At 42.6% G+C, this 20,109-nt stretch overlaps 1 protein-coding gene across 4 annotated transcripts in view; it reads left to right on the top strand.

The window, feature by feature from the left end:
* CCDC93 (CCC complex scaffolding subunit CCDC93) overlaps nucleotides 1-20,109 on the top strand; it is an 87,230-nt gene that overhangs the window by 31,249 nt on the left and 35,872 nt on the right. For all 4 annotated transcript variants that reach the window (XM_090045904.1, XM_090045903.1, XM_090045901.1 and 1 more), the window contains 3 exons: nucleotides 1,545-1,637; nucleotides 2,336-2,386; nucleotides 4,123-4,209. In XM_090045904.1, the coding sequence (XP_089902030.1) occupies nucleotides 1,545-1,637; nucleotides 2,336-2,386; nucleotides 4,123-4,209 (231 nt within the window). The remainder of the gene's footprint in view (nucleotides 1-1,544; nucleotides 1,638-2,335; nucleotides 2,387-4,122; nucleotides 4,210-20,109) is intronic.

The raw sequence follows: 20,109 nt of genomic DNA, 5'->3' as shown, positions 1-20,109 counted from the left end.
GGTCCAGAACTCCTGCACTTGGGCAGGAAAGACTGCTGGGGTCAGATGACCCCAGCAAGGTGGGCAATGCTTTTTGAAGATCGCCAGGGTGGGTGACTCTACCACCCCTGGGAGGGGGAGTCTGTTCCAAACCCTAGGCTCTCGAGTCGTAAAGAAGTTTTTCCTCATGTCCAGTCAAAAGTGATCTTGAATGAGTTTGTGTCTATTGTTTCTTGTCTTCCCCTGGGATGCTCTCCCAGGTCCTGATGTACACCCCTAATAATACTTATAGGCTGCCACCAAGTCCCCTCTGAGTCTTCTCTTCTCCAGGCTGAACAGTTCCATGTCTTTCAGCCTTTCCTCCTATGACCTGCTCTCCAGACCTCTAATCATGCATGTGGCCCTCCTTTGGACTCTCTCAAGCTTCTCTACATCCTGAGGTGCGGCACCCAGAACTGGATGCAGTACTTCAGCTGCGGTCTCACCAAGACTGAGTTAAGCAGGAGGGGCGTGTGTAGACGAAACGGGGGCCCTAAATTGAAGCAGTGGGTTAAGTAAACCCCTGTGTCATGCACACACTTACCTGTCTCCGGGGGAGGGGAGGGCGAGCTGCCAGCAGGTGAAGCAGTCTCTGGGCTGCAGGGGTGGCGGGTGGGCTCGTGCTTCCATCCGTGGCAGTGGCAGCACCCCTGCCCCGACAGTACCTGCCCACAGGCACTTGGCTTGGGTGGTCCCAGGGGGCCACTGCACCCACAGAGGGAAGCACCAGGCCCCCACGCAGCTCCGGCAGGCAGGCAGGCAGGCTCTGGGGAAGGAGGGGGAAACAGGCTTGCCACTTTTCTTGGGCAGAGACTGCCTTCCTGGGCTGCTGCCAGGCTGCCTGCAGGGCTTCCTGGAGAGCTGCAGAGCTGCATGGAGCCTGGTGCTTTGCTCTGGCTGTAGGGGCAGCAAACTAAATCTCCTTGAAGGAGCCCAAAGTCATTTAAGGTGCATTACGCTGCTGAATTTTCTACAGCAGCTGGAATTAATGCGCAATACACCACTAAGGCGTGCAAACACTAACACCATTAAAGCAGTGCAAAAGCATTTAGCCCAGCCCGCTTTAAAGTGTTGTGCACACATGCCCCTCGTTTCATCTACACACAGCCAAGGATGGCGTCCTTGCTTGAGATGCCTCAGTAGATGCATGCCAATATTTGATTAGCTCTGTCAGCTATGGCATTGGTGGCTCATGTTCATTCTGTGGTCTGTCACAATCCCCAGGTCTTGTTCAGATGCGGTGATAGCAAGTGTAGTAGCACTGCTGCGCCTGTAGGTGTGTTGCAGATTATTTCTCCCTTGATGGAGCACTTCACATTTCTCCATATCAAACGTCATCCGCCCACCTTGCAATCCTGTCCAGGTCAGCCTGTATCTCCAACCTGTCCTTGAGTTTGATCGGCTGTAGTCTTCCTTTGTAAAAATAAGATAAAGAGCTGTTGAATTAGACTTTGCTTTGTTTTCCCTTTGTAAACCTTTAGCTTGCTGGAATTCCATAAATGTTTGTGTTATTTTTTCTTAAATAGGCTGAGGACAAGAAAAAGGTGCTACCTACAGGGCTTACAGCAGCAGGAAAGACTGATGCCTATGATGACGATGACCTTCAAGCTGCTGAAGAGGTGTGCTGTGTAGGGGGATTAAATGTTTATTACCCGTCCCTGAACCATTAACATGGCATTAGAGAAGGTTACATAGTTCAGCCAAAGAGTGAATTCTTTCAATAGGAGAAAGCGGAATAAAAAGTAAATGCGTGAATTGGTTTTCTCGTTCAAAAACTTGTCCAGTGTTTTGCAACCACTGGAAAGACTTAATGCACAGGACTGAATCCTTTACAGAGATATGCAAGGAACTCGGTGCCCTGATTTTCCAGAGGTTAATGGGGCACCTCGTGGATGTAAGCCTTCGCTGTCATCATTTCCTATATGTAATAAATGTTAGGTTTCTTATAAACTTAGGGTACCTAAGTGAGGCTGCTCCGAAGTGCTGCAATTACAGCATGTCGGAGCAGATTCAATTAATCAAGTCTGCTGGAGCATGATGATTTCTGTGCTCCAGCGGATTCCAGCATCTCATGTATCAGCCTCACTGCTTAAAAATTAAAGTTAAAAGCACCACGTCACCATTTTTAAGCACGTTTTACGTCCATAAATTTATAAATGCCCTTAGTGTCTTATTTTACACAGTTAAACCAGTCGCATCAATTTGTATCTAGTAGTAACTCTTTGAAAAGAGCTTGGTGCTAAGTGTTTAAAGTCCTCGTGCCAACTGTTTTGTTAGTGTATGATATTGCTTATCTCTCGGTGTTTTCTCTCTCTAGCTTCGTATTAAAACACTGATGACTGAAATGGCTGTAATGGCGACGGAAGAGGTAAGCAACACTTAAACTGAAGTATGGTGTGAAAAGGTGTATCCTAGAACAAGGGTTCCCAAATTGTGGTACGTGTACACCTGCGGATATGCAAGATATCTCTGGGGAGTACACAGAAGATTTAATTTTAAGTATAATAATAATTTAGGGGGTTAAAATGTATGCTGGTAGGGGTATGTGGCAACTGCTAAATCTGGAAGGGGTATGTGATAAGAAAAAATTTGGGAATGCCTGTCTTAAATCTTTTTTTGAATTCTATTTTCTATCATCAGAGAGTTACCCATTGGGTTTTGTATCAGGCCTAAAGAACAATGAGACTTTGCCAGTCAGATAAAATGACTCTTTTATGTCTCTAGAGATTAAGATAGTGTCTCCAGTCTTCAAGAAATACATTCTTGTAATATCATTTTAAGCCAGATTGGTTCAATATGGTCAATAGGACTTATTTATCCTGTTAATTTTGTCACTGAATTTCTTCTCTGCATCTGTTGTTTGCTTTGAGAGAAGTAATTATGCTGGAAAAGAGTTGCGACTAAAGTACTTGAAATGTACCTTAAAAGAATACAGGGAAATATGATCGAACAGTGAAGACTGCACATTTCATTAGGCGTGTGACTCAAAATCCTTCACCTTAAAATAATGAGCATATTCTTGGTATAAATCATACCCCTGTTTTGTAAGTGAGACACAAACAGTTTCAAAAACTTTAAAAAATGTTGCAATTCACGGAAGACTCATAATGCATATGAAGTCTTTTTTACTTTCAAACTTCTACCTAATAAAGGGATATTGCCTTTTCTGGAAAAAAGATATGTGGATTTTAATATATTTGTCAAGCCATAGCTTGGGCTTGCTAACTGCAGTATGAAATGTGTCTTCTGATATGACAAAATCTAAATATTTCTCTATTATACTTTTCTTGGATTTCTTTATTTCTGACATGTCGGTAAACAACAGTGTGCTGAGCATACAGTTTTGAAAATCCATGGTGTATATTATTACATGTATTGATGTGGATAGCAATTAATTTCTTAAATGGTAAGGGGACAAGTCTATATGCAGTGACACAGTAATACATTCTGCTTCTCAAACAGGGTGAATTTAACCCTCACTGAACTGCATGGTGTCACTGCAAGACTACCACCTGTATTTGAGCTAACCAGTTTAAAGCTCTTGTTCAGATCTGTATGATCCACCCCAGTCAAACTGTTTCAGGATCAGATGTCTTGTAGAATTCTTTGTCCATCTAGAAATTTAGTTTCTCTACACGGATTTAATTTACGATGCATGCTCTTTCATACATGTGCATGGCAAGAATTTGGCTCAGAAGGTTTGACTGTTTGGGGGATTGATTCTATTTGTTGAATTCTTATCACATGCAGCACGGAGAAATATTGTCAGAGACTTACAGCACCTCAAGACAGTGGCATGCATTTTCAAAGATGAGTTCGAATTAAGTTTAATTATTGTCATTATTTGTTAAAGGTTCAGAAATTAAAGAAACTTAGTAGTTACATTTCCTCTGGAAGATGAGGTTGAAGACTTCATCTGTTTGTTCAGTACATGGTCTAGACTCTTCTGTGCGTGACTCTTTATGAACAAAGATTACATTGCCTTAAATGCTATGTGTGTATATAGTTCAGGGGAAGGAGGGGTAGGGAGAGAGTTGCCATAGACAGTTCCTTGATTTCATTACTACAAAATGTCCCAGTAAATACTACTTTTTATAATTGCAGGGCAGGTTGACAGCAAGTACCGTAGGTCAGATTGTTGGACTCCAATCTGATGAGATCAAGCAGATAGTGTCAGAATATGCTGAAAAGGTATGTATTTTATCTGCTTACATTTTTTTTCAAATTGCATCTCATGAATTGCTAACTTTGGCCTTGAAACTAAAATTGAATGCCTTGAATTTTTATAAACCATTTTTGTTAGGTAGTGAAGATGTGATGCAGGAAAGCATGTAAACATATGCTTAAATCAGCAGGACTTAAGGAGATGTTTTATTTTATACATAAGCTCTTTCTTAAGTATGGATGAATTTAAGAACATGTATAAATATTTTACAGAGTACTTGGCTGAATCAGCACTCTCTCGTATCTATGATAAAGGGGGAAGGGATGGATTCCCAGGTCTTTCATAACAACCATACAGTGTTTTAGCTTTACGTGCACAAACACATTATCTGTGGAAAGCTAAGCATAGATATAAATGTTTCTGGGATTTGGGCCTGTTTCATTGAGCTCCCATTATGATGTAATGCCAGTTCAATATGTAGCATTGCCAAAAACCATGTCCCTGTTGCTTTTAGAAGTCAAGGAAATTACCCTTGTTTTTCAGATTAATTTATGGTGTTCTTACTGTGATTGTTATTATAGTAATGTGGAAAGAAAATCTGGCTCTTTGAGCAATTAATACGTATAATACATCACTGCCAGCTGTGAGTTATAGGTCGCTCCTATTTGTCCAATAGTCTTCTCGTATTTCTTCCTTTTCTTGACATTTATGAGGTATGGAGCTTTCCAACTTTTGAGATAAACCCTATAACTCAACAGACTCTATAGCAAATTCCCTGCCTTTCTCTATTATACAGCATTGGAAGAACAGAAGCCCAAGGGTCATATTTCAATGTAACATTTCTTCTGTTCTGAGAGAAGGCTACAGGACCTTGACTATTACAACAGAACAATGATTAATAATCTGGAAAATAAGAACTGATTCAAGTCAGACCAAAAATGTATCACGTTTTAAATCGAATTTACTGAATGCTATGGATCCTTCTTCTTCTGCCTGTATTAGGAGAGAAAAAGGGCATTATCAAACTGCTCATAGAAACATCAACAGCGTTCTGGTAGGGCCTCCTAGTGGCTTGGGAAATATTTTGCATAAATCTTACAATGAAACTAAAGGAAGGTATGTGATTATTTCCATGATCCTGAAGGACTGTCTGTTTTCCCTCCTCCCCCTTCCTTTTCCTCCCCTCCCCTCCCCCCATTATCTAGTTACCATTTATCATATTCCTGCCTGAGACGTTTTTCAAAAGAGATATTTTAGGAGACTTCCTTCCCTTTCAATTATGTCCAGAGACAGCTATTTAATAGTAAATTTAAAAATCCAAAAGGGTTCCTGAGGGACAAGATAATTTCAAGGACACAACCTTGCTGACTCCTTTCTAAGAGCACAAGTCCAGAGGTTTATGCTCGAGTCAAATGGGGTGGTTCTTGATTGACTAAATGGGACACCTTGGGGCATTGATCACGGGATACTGTTTTGGGTAGTTGTTTTAACAGTGTGGCAGAACCCAAAATATTGAACCGGTGATGGTCTGTGGAGACATTTACAAAACCCCAAACAGACACTGAATGCCTGTTCCAAGAAATATGTTCTAATCAAGGGAGGCTGTGTTAACAAGGAGGATAATCAGGTCGGAAGATATTTATGAAAGGCTAAACATAAAACATTGGGTACATTTTTGCAACTAGCACAGGAGATGAAATCAGTTGGGATTGTTTCATTTTGCACAGTCTTGCATTGTGCAAGATGCAGTGTTATTGTAACTTGGTCATTTAAATTTGATGTGTAGGTCTGGCCAAGCTTTCACGGCCAGCAGTATCTGGACTTGTCATAAAGGGGAAGATTCTTTGCTAGCCATCATCTTTTAACATCTTAGATGGTTGCACAAAGTGTTCGTTTTTCTACTCCCCAGCACCCTTTTTTATTAAGCAGTATGTACTAACACAGCTTTGTTCTTATTATGCTTTGAAAGATCTTTCTAACGTGAGTGTGTTAGATGGAGCTTCTGTCAAGTGAGTGCCTATTTAAATATACAGCACTGTCTGCAGTAGGACAACAAGGAAGTTTCACTGTTTACTAACAAGGGAGGATAATTATGACAGAACAGATAAAACAGGATAAGTGCATTGTCCAAGCTCCCTCTTTAAAATACATAAAGAAATGTTGTTATCAGTGCTAACGTTGAATGCTGTCTGCAAAGTGATTACACAATGGGATGTTTAGGCAGAATATTGGCCAAGGTTTGAGCAAGTAAAAATGTCTCCACTTCCACAGCTTTTTATTAGGACCTAGCATACACCATATAAATTCAATTAGAATAGTATAAAATAAGCATGTTAACAGCTCAGTGTGATTAATGATTGTGTCACCCAAAGAAGATGCTAAATTGGATTTTTTGTTGTTTTTTTTGCTTACTAGAAGCCGGAAACATGAAAGTATGGTAAGATGCAGTGTATTAGCACTGGCTTCCTGAATACATGAAAAGCTTTGAGATTTAAAAATTATTGCCAGTCATCTCAAAATGTGAGGGAAATGCACAGCACAAAAAAGCCACTGCTAGAGTTGTTCTGATTGAGCCTTGTTGAATGCTTCATTAAAATTCTGGTCATTATTAGGGTAATATTTATATTTTACACAAGATCTGGAAGAAAAGGAGTGGAATACTCAAGGTTCAACAATAAAATACCAGGTTTTCCAGCCACACGGCACTGGCTTTAATTGATTCTGAATGAAAAATCATTTGTTTGCTATTTGTATTATGTGAGGTGACAGCTGAAATGAGGATAAGTTAGCTGTTTTGAAAATCCTACTATTTAACCATTACCATCTAATACCATACACCATTCAGATGTCTGCATGAAGTGAATTATAGGTCTCGGCATAACTCCAGGAATAAAATGGTGTAAACCTACATCTTAGTATTGGAAGCTTTTCATTTGGGTCAGAGTAGAAGCAGAATGGTATGTGGGATGGGTTGAGAACAGTGTTTGTAGGGATTTTTCAGTAGCACTAATAGTACACACAGGATGCATCCAAGGATGCTGAGAAAGTTGGCTGATATGATTGCAGAGCCACTGGCCCTCATCTTTGAAAACTCATGGCTATCAGGAGAGGTCCTGGATGATTGGAAAAGGGCAAACATAGTGTCCACATTTAAGAAAAGGCAAAAAGAGGATCCAGGAAACAACAGACCCAGTCAGCCTCGCCTCAGTCCCTGGAAAAATCACGGAGCAGATCCTCAAGGAATCCATTTCTAAGCAGTTGGAGGAGAAGAAGGTGGTTAGGAACAGTCAGCTTGGATTCACCAGGGGCAAGTCATGCCTGACCAACCTGATAGCCTTCTAAGATAAGATTTCATAGACATTAGGGCTGGAAGGGACCTCGAAGATCATTGAGTCCAGCCCCAGGGGCAGGAAGTCAGCTGGGGTCATAGGATCCCAGCAAGATAAGCATCCAAATTTCTCTTGAAGGTGTTCAATGTAGGTGCTTGAACCACCTCCGGCGGCAGTCTATTCCAGACCTTGGGGGCTCGGACAGTAAAGAAGTTCTTCCTTATGTCCAGCCTGAAATGGTCATGGAGGAGTTTGTGACCGTTCGACCTAGTCATCCCCTCGGGAGCTCTGGTGAACAAATATTCCCCCAGATCCTGGTGGTCACCCCTGATAAGCTTATAGGCAGCCACCAGATCACCCCTGACCCTGTGCTTTTCCAGGCTTCAGAGTCCCATAGCTCTCAGCCTCATCATAAGGTCTGTTTCCCTGACCTCTGATCATGCATGTGGCTCTTCTCTGCACTCTCTCAAGCTTCTCCACATCCTTTTTGAATCGTGGAGCCCAAAACTGAACGCAGTACTGCAGCTGTGGCCTCACCAAAGCCAAGTACAACGGGAAAATGATGTCCTGGGATTTTCTTGAGAAGCATCTATGGATGCAAGCCAGCATTTTGCTTGCTTTACGAGCTGCAACATTACATTGAAGGCTCACGTTCATCTTGCAGTCAATCATGGCCCCCAAGTCCTTTTCGTCTGTAGTGCTAGCCAGCCTAGCACTGCCGAGCAGATAAGGATTTTTAGACTGCAGGTTTTTCTTCCCAAGGTGGAGAAGGTGACTGGCTCTGTGGGCATGGGGAGACCAGCGGATGTGGTATACCTTGATTTTAGCAAGGTTTTTGACATAGTTTCCCACAACATTCTCACAGGCAAGCTAAGGAAGTATGGGCTGGATGAATGGCCTGTAAGGTGGATAGAAAACTGGCTGGAACATCAGGCTCGGAGGGTAGTAATCGATGGCTTAATGTGTAGTTGGGAGCTGGTATCAAGTGAAGTGCCCCAGGGGTTGGTCCTGGAGTAGATTTAGTTTGATGTCTTCATCAGCAACCTGGAAGATGTCATAGAGTGCACCCTCAGCAAGTTTGCAGATGACACCAGGCTGGGACGAGTATAGACTAGAGGGTAGGGCCAGGTTTCAGAGTGATGTAGATAAATTAGAGGATTGGGCCAAAAGGCACCTCATGAGGTTCAACAGTGACAAGTGCAAAGTCCTGTACTTAGGACAGAACAATCCCATGCACCGGTACAGGCTGGCGACTGACTGGCTAGGCAGCAGCTTTGCAGAAGAGGACCTGGGAGTCGCAGTGGACAATAAGCTGAATATGAGACAGCAGTGAGCCCTTGTTGCCAAGAAGGCTAACAGCATGCTGGACTGCATTAGTTGGTGCACTGCCAGTAGGTCAGGGGAAGTAATTATTCCTCTCTATTCAGCGTGGGTGAGGCCCCATCTGAAGTAGTGTGTCTGGTTTTGGGCCCCCCACTACAGAAAGGATGTGGACGTGTGACTTCTCAGGGGAGTCTGAGGGAACTGGGTTTATTTAGTCTAGAGAAGAGAAGACTGCTGTGGGGATTAAGAGCCGCCTTCAACTCCCTGCAGGCGGGGTTTGAAAGAGGATGGCTTTGGACTGTTCTTAGTGGTGGCAGATGACAGAACAAGGAGCAATGGGCTCAAGTTGCTGCAGGGGCAGTTTAGGTTAGATATTAGGAAGGTAGTAAAACACTGGAACAGGTTACCCAGAGAGGTGGTGGGCTCAGCATCCTTGGAGGTTTTTCCCAGCTAGACAAAGCCTTGGCTGGGATGATCCAGTTGGGGATGGCCATGCTTGGAGCAGGGTGTTGGACTAAATGTGACCTCCTGAGGTCCCTTCCAGCCCTAATTTTCTATGATTTTCAGGGCTGTCAGTGCAGCATTTCTTGCCAATATTAAATTCTAATGGAGAATTGCAACATATAAATACAAAAGTATTTCACTGAAGACCTCCTTAGCTGCTTTGGCTCAAAACCTAACCAGATAATGAATGATAACCCCACATGTCAAATCCTTGACTTCTTTATAGTCTTGACTAAAGAAAAAAATAGACATCCCAAGGAAATGGAATTCTTGTGCTCTGTCCCTTGGAGAACAAACAGCAACAGTTTCATGTAAATTCATATCAAGCCATAAAAGAAGAGGAATAAGCTCTGCCCCTTCAGTCCATTGTTTTTAAACTTATCAAGTTCATTCTTTATAGAGGTGTTGCCAAGTTCCTGGTATTTTCCTTTGAAGAAGATTGAATGGTAGTTACAAATGCTCAGAATTTCCTGTAGTCAGTGCCTTTTCTATGAATAAAAGTGGCATTATTGTACTAATCTGTTTAACTATTGCACTAAGCTTTTGACCAAAGCTTCTAACCACTTACAGCAAATTCTTAGAGCCTAAGGGTATTTTGCTTGCCTTTCTCAACAGCTTCTACTGAGGATGCAATTATTAATAGTGTACTTCATCAGGGTGTACCTCTTTTCATCTTGGGGAGGAAATGATAGTCCTAGTCTTGCGTATGAATCCTGGTCCTACATATTTTTAGCTATGGCACCTTTCACAGAGTCATAGAGAAGTCAGGCTGGAAGGGATGCCAGAGGTCATCTAGTCCAGCCCCCTGCCTGAGGCTGGATCATCCCTATCCAAACCATCCCATGCAGCCATAATCTGAACTCTACATAAGAGTACCCTCAACCCTGACACGATGTAGACCTAACACCAGATCCTGCCACAGGTAAAGAGGGGGAACCATGGCAGCCAGTGTCCTGCTGCTACACAATGTTATTAGTATACACTCAAGAGGTCCTGGGTAGAGGGCCACAGCCTCCGCTACAGAGGAAGGCAAATCTTCCCACGGTCGATACCAATCTGACCATGGGGTGAAATTCCTTCCTGACCCCAAACATGGTGATCAGCCTGACCCTGAGCCTCTAGCTGGTCACCTCTGGCTTTGTTCCTAGCAGGAGAATTGGCACACCCCAGCTGAAGTTGCTGGGGAATTGGCACACCCCAGCAACAGCTAGTGCCTCTGGGGAGGATTAAAAACACCCTGGCACATATAGCAGTAACAAACAGGGGGGAGGGGAGAAACAACCAGAAAAGCCCAGAAGCATGGGAAATAACCATGGTAGAAGAAGGACATTAGATATGCCTAGATCATCCCTGGCCAGTAGTTGTCCAGCCTCTCCTTGAACACCTCCAGTGATAGAGAGTCCACAGTTTCCACAGACTGTCTATCCCACTGCCTCATTGTTCTCACAGTGAAAAAGTTTTTCTGGATATCCAACCTAAATTTACTTTGCTACAACTTTAAGCCATTGCTCCTCCTCCTCCTCTCTGCAGCAAGAGGGGAAAGGTGCTTTCCCTCTTGTTTATGACAACCCTTCGAGTATATGAAGACTGATATCATGTCCCCTCTTAAGTGCCTTTGCCCAAAGCTGTACATGCCTAGCTCCCTCAGCCTTTCCTCATGTGACTTACCTTCCAAGCCTTTGATCATCTTTGTTGCCTGCCTCTTGACCCTCTCTAACTTCTCTGTGTCCTTTTTAAATGGAGCCCAGAACTGCACACACTACTCCAGATGAGGCCTAACCAGTGCTGAGCAGAGAAGCACTGTCACTTTCTGTGTCTTGCACCTGATGCTTTTATTGATGTAGCCCAAAATTGCATTGCTCTTTTGTGCGGTTACATCATCAATATCTATGCAACATCTGATGGACTTTCAGAACTCACTTTTCTAGAGGCCAGGGGCTAGTGATTAGCCACCCACAATCTTGGCTCTTCCTGCTGCCCAAACACACTGACATATCAGCTCCTTGTTTTCCTTCTCACCATATTTGACTACTTTAAGACTTGTAGTGACTTCCAAAAGAGATTAAAAAAAAGGGGTGGGGGATAGGTGACTAGAAGCAACAATGGCAGAAGTCGAGATGTGAATCTGATCATCAACATAAGACAGTTGTTGGGCCTTGTGTTCAAGCACTTGGTGATTGACTATCACTGTAGTCTTCATTATTCATAGCTGCTACAAAAGCATCAGCATACCAGAACTTCCTGGGTCAGTTAATCAACTCAAACTATTTCATTTGGATGAACCCTGGAAAAAAAAATAGAAAATTACATGGTCTCAGGAAAAACCTGAAAAGGCTTCCAACTGTGTTTGTCTTGTGTGAGGAGTTTAAAGGGCTGAGGGCCGTGAATTTCTCCCTGAAGCACATCTGACTGGCTTCTCTGGTAGCTCCCAGACCAGCAGTTCCTGTCACTGCAATCCCAGTCTCAGCTTCCCTTCCTTGTGAGAGAGCCTTTTCCCACCTCGTTGATAAATTAACCAAATGCTTGTCATTTTTTTTCTAACTTAATGAAAGCAGTACCAGAGCAGAGAGGATAATCGTACTGCAGCCAGGCAGTACCACATTTGGATGGATAGGTCTCGCAAGCTCGAGTTCAGACAGCTGTGGTGGCACTCTGGTACTGAAACCCATCCCTCTCTGATCAGTTTAAAATCAGATGGGGAAATTGATGCCTTTGCTTTCACAAAAAGATTTACCGGTTTGTTAGTTAGACCTTGTTTAAACTACTACCATCCTTGGCAATGGTAGACCTTAGACTTATGGTGCCGTGCCTGCTATCACCCAGGTCAGAACCATAGTAGTGACGTAGACATAAAACCAAGCATAATAATGATGCTACACCTTGGAGATATGCTGCTTCAGGTCCATGTGGCAGCTTGTACAAAGTCACCTGGGTCTGTACACGTATATGCATGTCACTCCTAGGTCTGGTAAGTTGGTAGACATGCACTTCATAGCAACCTACTGTAAAGTACATGTTGAGGTCATGCTCAGGAAAACATCACTTGAAATTAACAGTTCTCTTAACTGTTCCTTCTAGGACTACGGTTACTGTGGAAGGGGTGGTGTGCCAATGTTAGCAGCACTTTAAGAAATAATAAAGTTGTAATCTTAAATTGCAAGTCGTGTCCTGGATGGACATGGATAATTTCTACTGGAGATAAGCGATTCTTTTAAAAAGATGGTCCCAACCGGGTTGTCTAGGGAGAAAGCACTTGAAACTCTGTGAATAAAAATGTATGAACATATGCTTGAAATGAAGTACAAAGGGTGAGGTCCTGGCTTTATCAAAGTCAATACGGTACTGATTTCAGTGAGTTCAGGACATGAACTCCCAGGGTCCTGTGTGCCTTAGTTTGGAGTCTGTAGCAGACTTCAGTCTCTATATATGACTAAGCCACTAGCAGAAGATAGTTATAATGTATTAGACTGAATACCATATGCCAATGGTGACTAAACTGGCTCACCAGCACAGTTCTTGCAGCTCTCCAGGGCTGCTTCGATGAAGCCCTACCACCTTCTCCCCAAGGCAGCTCCAGGGGACATTGGGCTTCTGCAGAGAACCTCCTCCCTCCCTTCTCCTTCTCTCCCCCCTCCCCATCCCCACTCTGCAGTCATGTGGGATCACTCGCCCCGCTTTGGTGGAGGATCGGATGTGACTCCCAGGGTGAGTAACTGGACACCCCTGCCATGTGCCTAACACATTGATTTTTCTTGGAATTTGTCTGGATTTTTTTGAAGCAGATAAATTCTTCCCTTTGATACTCACTGTGCGTTTTAAAGATTTTAAAAAGTGTGTCCTGGGGTGACTTCTCACTGCAGCTTTTCCAGCTAACTCTTTCACAGCCTGAAGGCTTGGACTCCAGTGAGCTCTTCCCAGGTATTCTTCCTACCCCTTTTTCCCTCTGCAATAGCAGTGTAAGTTGTCAAGAGCTGCTCCCAAATCCACAGGGACAGTCTGTATGAAGTCAAAACAAGGCTTCAAATCAATCGTTTCAAGTGGCTTCTGTGTCTTACTTCTGAAACTGCTGAAGTTCAGATTGTGTGAACTTTAGAGGACCATAATAACCCCAAGCCAGACAGAGAAATTAATATGTTGACTGGGAAGCTGAAATTCAAAGGAGAATTACAGAGTAAGTATGTGAAACACAAAATGCAGATTTATTTATTGATGCATTTATGGGATTAATTTACCATTGCTTTGGTTCTGTTTTGTACTTGCATATCTTTGTTACTTCAGTACAGGTACACTGGTATAAAACTGGAGTAACACATGGCAAATAAGGCTACTTGTTGGCTTTTGCAGCTATATGAAATGAATATTTAAGTGGAACTTAGCACAAGGACTGCTGTAACTTGCATGATTACTGGCTGAATCCTGGTATCATAACAGCAGCTATAGTCTGCCAACCTTTGCTGAGGCAATTGTAAGTGCATTGAAGGTTTTCTTTACAGTTGAGTATGCTGTACAGAACTGATTAATCTGTTCTCCCAAAGTGGTGTATAGCATAGTTTCCATTAATACCATGAGATGCCAGCATATACATCCATCACAAGCAGAACACACATTCCCTCCATTTCCTTCATTTTCATTTTTAAACGTATTCCAAAAAGTGTAGAATTCTTTTGTGACTCTGTCCTATATTCTGTAACCTATCTGTTCTCTGAAGGTTTAAATCGAATAAAGATCCTTTGCACGTACATTTAGATAAGAATTTTTGCACCATATGGGACTTAAGTCTTTTGACAGAAAGCATAACTTGGAGCTGACTAACTTCTCTGCTTTTTATGGGTAGGTTGAACAGTTATGATGAAAAAAAATCAAATTAGATCTTTGCATTCAGTGGTGATTGTTTTTATAATCGCACTTTTTTTAGCAAAACGTTGTTTTCCAGCTACATGAAGCGTATCAGGAGTGTTCTCCAGCTGTTAAAAGTAAGAATAAACAAAAAGAGCTTCTGCTACTTAGCTGAGTTTTCAGCAGAGAAGCAGATGGATTTTTTTTTTTTAATCTGAAGAGGTGAGGTGCTGCAATCTAATGATTCAATATTATTTCTTTTACTTTTGGGAAGCTTACAGCAGTAATACAGCTGTGTGTTAGAGTGCCTCATTGTGAAAGAGGTATTCCTGATTATTATATTTTGTGTGTAGTGTAGGTTTTAGATGTTGGTATCTTTGTTTATTCAGATGTCCTGCATCATGCTCTGTACTGCAGAATCAGAGCAGTGTCAACATTTTGTGGCAATAATAAAAAGAAAAGATGTTTAGCATACACATAAGTGAGGCATTTTTCCCTCTTTTGAATGCTTTATCAGCGTTTTGCGGGGAACGGATGGAGGGGAAGGTGTGTAGTGGCGTCTTCGGAGCTGTTGACATTTGGCTACAGTTAGGGCAGTGGTGCCCCTCTGCAGGCCACATAGGCAGTGCCTGGCTGGCCGGACACAGGGGAGGGAGTGGAGTCGGGCACTGCCACCCACCCCCCTGCGCTGCCACTGCTCCGCGTGCGGCTGCCGTCACACCCCTGATCCATGTGCAGCCACCAGGGGTACACTTACTAAAAAAGTTTGAAAACCCCTGTCCTGCAGTGTATGGCCTAGGACCTACTTTTATTTTTCCCAGTATGATTGACCCTATTCAGTGAGAATACATAAGTATATATTAAAGGTTTCATGAACTGCAGCACAAACTAGTTTCCCTTAATTGCCAGGAGAAATCAGTGCATATAATAGCATCAAACAGCATTTTTCCCCCTCTTCCTCTGTGAGCTATGTGTACAGCAGACCTTTTTCTTTTATGAGGGGCTTGACTTTTGCCAGTGACTTTTGCCTATGTGAAGACTACAGGCTTGTGCCGCGGAGCAGATCCTGAACTGAGCTTGATCGGTACATTCTGAACTCAATAGGTCTTTTTTCACTGTGTGCACTAAAGACCCTTTCTGAGGGGAAACAATGTGTGTTAAGTGCCTCAGTGATTGACCCTTAGCAATCCCTCACAGTCAAGGGTATTGTCTGCCATGATTGTCTTGTCTGTAGGTCTGAAGATATCTGATGAAGCTGATCCACGATCAACAGGCTATGTTGCAACTTGGGCATGTGTTTCGGCATCGAGTGGGTGGCTCTGTATTCTGTTGTCATTGTAACACCAGAGTACTGAGATCCTTGTGGCAAACTCTTCCTCCATTTGGGGCAGTCCTGGGCAGTAGTCTACGAGTTGATGTCAGTGTAGTGTTTTTTCAAGTTGCCTTTGAGGATGTTCTTGAAGCACCTTCCCTGCCCTGCTCTTGAGTGCACACCTTGACTGAGCTGGGAGAATAAAACTTGCTTCAGGAGTTGGACATCTGGATGACATGGCTGGCCTAACCAAGTTAATGTTCAGTGATCATTGCCTCAATGCTTTTGCTAATGTTGGTGCATTTGTCTTCCCACTGGATTCAAAGGATCTTCCACAGGCAGTATTGATGCTACTTCCCCAGTGACTTGAGGCATATGTTGTCCATGTCTCAGCTTCATATAGTAAAGTGGGGATTATGACTTCTTAATAAACCACGAGTTTGGTGGCAGATTTGATGTCACAGTCTTCAAACACCCATTTCTTCCACTTTTAAGGCAATGTTGGATTTCTTTGTCGATGTCAGCCTTCTGTGAGAGATGGCTTCCAAGGCATGGGAAATACTCACCATTCTCCAGAGTCTAAGCATGAATCTGAATTACTGGAAGTGAGGACTGCTTATTAAGAGCTTGTTAATGGAGCCTGGTCTTCTGAATGTTTAGCATCATTAGTCTCCTGAATGTTAAACATTAAGTGCCTCGGTGATTATTTTATCAGTTCAAAAACTACCAAAACCCTAAAGAGCTGCCCTCAAGAACAGCCCTGTGATAATGAACTAGTAGCATACACTGAGTAATCTTTTTCAGATGGGAACCATTTTTTTTGTTTTAGTCTTTTGTGGAAGATGGGGGGGAAAATGACTAATATACCAAAAAAAAAAAAAAGGGCGGGGGGGGGGGGCCTGGTTCCATAACCTTTCTTTAAAGATGTGTGTATAAAGGGGAAGATGATTTCTGTAAAAAAAAATAATAATAATAATAACACTTCCCCCAAACAAAAAACAAACTACCTTTCCATTAGAAAAGAATCTTACTTATGGTTTCATTTCCAAGTGTTATTTCTTTTCCTTCCCCATATTTCATTTGTCTTGAATTTTTTTTTTTCTACCACGGTAGTTCATTCGTACCGTTGCCACTTATGACCTTTTGATTTTTAGAGGTGATGACTTGTCAGTTGTTCAACAGCATGTAGTTCAGGCATAGATACAAACAGAAACTTGAGAGCAAAAGGCAGGTCTTCTGATGCATTGTGTAATCAAGAGCAAAAGATAACCAGGTAGTACAGAAAATAAGAAATTATTTAGCAGGCTGACAAAAGAGGCAAAGGTTTGTTGTGAAATGTGGCCTGTTGCTGCTTGCATTTTTTAGACAGTATTAGCCTGGCCTGAGATATCTCTGGACTGTTTTCTTTATAAATCCCTAGGTTTTTACGAATATTTTGGGGAAAGGAAAACAAAGGTAAATCTAACATAGATGATCTGCCCTTACAGTATTTGAACTAGTCTGAGGTTCTTAGAATTGCAGTCTAATAAAACCCTTCACTAACTGTTTAAAAATGGATCTTAAATTTTCATTCTGCTTCTTTGAATGGATAATGTAATGCAAGAAATGAAAAGAGCAGAACATGAGCTTGTATCGTTCATTTTGGAAGGAACACAACTCAGAAGAAAATGACTTGAAAAGCAAGGTTGTGTGGAGAATGTATGTTTTGTGCAAAGCTCTGATAGACAAAGGAAACAAAAGGACTTAAATTAGGTTTGTAGATAACTCGCATGCTTGGAATGGTCAATCTAAGCAATGCAATTTGGCCTGTTTTTTTGCAAGTGCTGTGCATGAACAGCAGTCGCATGAAGTTACTGGGCATCTCTTGGTATCTAGCTCCCTTGAAAAGGCTGTCAGGATACTGCTTTCTTTAATATTAGAATATAAATTGCTAAATTTTGGACCCCACCTTATCTGGCCATAAAAGATGATTTTAAGAATCCGTTCATGAAGTTAAGAGTGAGTGAGAGCTTCATCAGCTTGTCTTGTAGGCAGAGGAGTGATACCTTTCTGGAAAACCTTTAGACAACCAAAATGGATGACTAGAAAACCCTAGCTTCAAATCTAATATAACTCAAACTTTATACTTTTGAACATCCTGTCTTTCATTACTCATGTGCTTGGTTTCTAGCATATAGTCAGCCAGTATATAGTCATGCTTCACAGGATAGCTTCAGTTTGAGAAATGTCTTCCTTTCTCTTCCTCCCCTGATGTCTTCTATAGAAATAAGCTTCAAGAATGTTTGCCCAGTTTTGAAATAGTATCGTCATATTTAATTGACTTTCCTTATGATGATGATTTGCTCATCAAAAGATTGTCAGCTAGATTTTTGCAAGATTGTACTTGGCTGTCGGGTTAAAAAAAAAAAAATGTAATAACCTTTGTAACATTTTTGTATTCTTGTTACGCATTCGCTTTATTTTTCCATGCTGTTACCTCTAATTGAAACTCCCTCCCTCTTGTGTGCCAAGATAATTTCTCCCTCTCTATTTCAGCTCACTCTATTAAAGAATACTTCCTTCCCATGAAGTCTTGGTGGGGTAATCTTGCAATGGCATTTATACTTGTTTGAGGATTGAGATTGGAACTTGGAGTTTGTTACTCTAGCCTCCTTGAGTTGGGAATCGCATCTCTCTCTCCACATTTGCACAATTGCAAATATGCTGGTGCTTTGTAAATATTTTTGAGAAATATTAACAATTTCCGAGGTAATTAGTGTAAAAATTTAGAAGTAAAGAATTCAAATGAAAGCGTATTCAACATATAAACAAACATAGGACCAATAGTCTTTGGTAGATTTTTATTTTGAAGAGAGACATAGGAGGAGAACCATGGTAGTCTTCTAAATTCTTCATAACTTCCATACTGAGAGTATTTCTTCCATCTGTATTCATGTAATATTTGATACGTAATGGGTTCTAGGTGTAATCAGAGGAGGAAAAAGTGTTTTGACAGTCTGGACCAGCTCACAATTTATCCTTGGACTGAAGAAAAATTTGAGAAAAAAAAATTAAGTGACAGTAAGAGGAATAAAGAACTCTGAATTTGTTTCTGAAGAGGCTAGTAAGGGACCGAGAAGCTGTTTTTACCATGTTAACACTAGCTCTGTTTTAACAGAAATCTGGCAGGGCTGTGGGTGGCATGGGGGCTGGGACACCAGCAGAGCTGTGGGGCTCGGGGGAGTGAGGGGCACCAGCAGGGCCTGGGGGCGGGGAAATATTGGTGAGGGGCCACCAGCAGGGCTGGGGGAGAGGGGTTGTGGGGAATGAGAGGTATTTCATTTTCATCACAGATTTGGGGGGTTTTATAAGAGAATTTGACTTTTTTAAAATTATTATTGTTATTATTATTTATTTTAATCAGGAAAACCAGGATCCCTGCTCATAATGATATTGGTGTCAGCAACAGAGTACATTGCGAACAATGCAGCTGAGATATTAGGAGAGAAAATGCATTCATTGCTTCTTGAGGAAACAGTCTATTCCTTCTGGTACAATACAGATATAATTCAGAGCAATTAGTTACTACTATGATGCCCTCCGTGTGAACAACTTGAGACCTTTAATCAGACAAAAGACTAGGTTTGCCACTTTTTCCTTGCAAAGTTAAAAAAAACCAATTCATTGACTGAAACATCTCCAGGCACTAATTGTAAAGCAGCAGATGAGCCGATTGCCTTTGACAAGAAGGTTTTCCTTGATTCAGGTTCTCTGTGCATCTTAAGCCTGATTTAAGCCCGGATCGTTTGACCCCAGTACTCTTTCCTGCCATGGCGGAGTGTCAGACTTGATGATCTGCTCAGGTCCCTTCTGACCCAACCATCTGTGAAACTTAGTTTCTGACTGTGGGGTCACTTAGGCCCTTCTAATATTATAAAAGCCTTCGTCTGTCCATCCATCTGTCTGTAAAGCCTTATTCGTGCTCTGGTTATCTCGGCAGCCAGTCAGAGTGCTCTGCACAGACAGACGCATGACAAGGCACCACTATGACAGTCAGTGGCTCTGGCCTTGCCCCCCGCCCACCCCCCTGCTTCTTGGAGCCGGGGGCCAGAGCAGCCTCCTTTCCCTGCCCCCCCACTAAAAAAAAAAAGCCAGCAGGGAGGGGGAGGTGGTAGGGAAGAGAGGATGGAGGGAGGGGAGGAGAAACGGGGGGACGGGTTACCAGTGGCAGTGCGGTAGCCCGCCGCCATTGTATGCCACCCACTGGTGCCAGCCACTGCTGCATGCAAGCTCCCCTCCCCGCCCCAGTCCTGGGAGGCAGGAGGTGGGGGGTGTACGGGCCCGAACCCAAACCAGTGGGGTGGAATCGGACCTGAAACAAAGCGGGAGGGGGGTGGAGGGGGGGGGAGAATGAGCCTGGGCCCAAAGTAGGCGGGGGGGGTCGGGGGGGGAGCCAGACCCCCAACCTGAGTGGGGGATGAGCGATATAGGCTTCTGTCCCTGAAACAACAGTTGATACAGACAACTTTCCATTCCTTTTAAAATCATAAAACTGGGAAATCACGTGACTGGCACTACATCAGTTTGAGGCGGAAACTGGTTAAATTCGCAGACTGGACAGCATATCTTTTTCTTCAGTTCTC

The sequence above is a fragment of the Crocodylus siamensis genome, chromosome 4, assembly GCF_052110815.1.
Source record: "Crocodylus siamensis isolate JL-2025a chromosome 4, ASM5211081v1, whole genome shotgun sequence".
Classification (NCBI taxonomy): domain Eukaryota; kingdom Metazoa; phylum Chordata; order Crocodylia; family Crocodylidae; genus Crocodylus; species Crocodylus siamensis.
The sequence above is the reverse complement of the archived record's forward strand: the minus strand, read 5'-3'. Positions and strand labels throughout refer to the sequence as shown.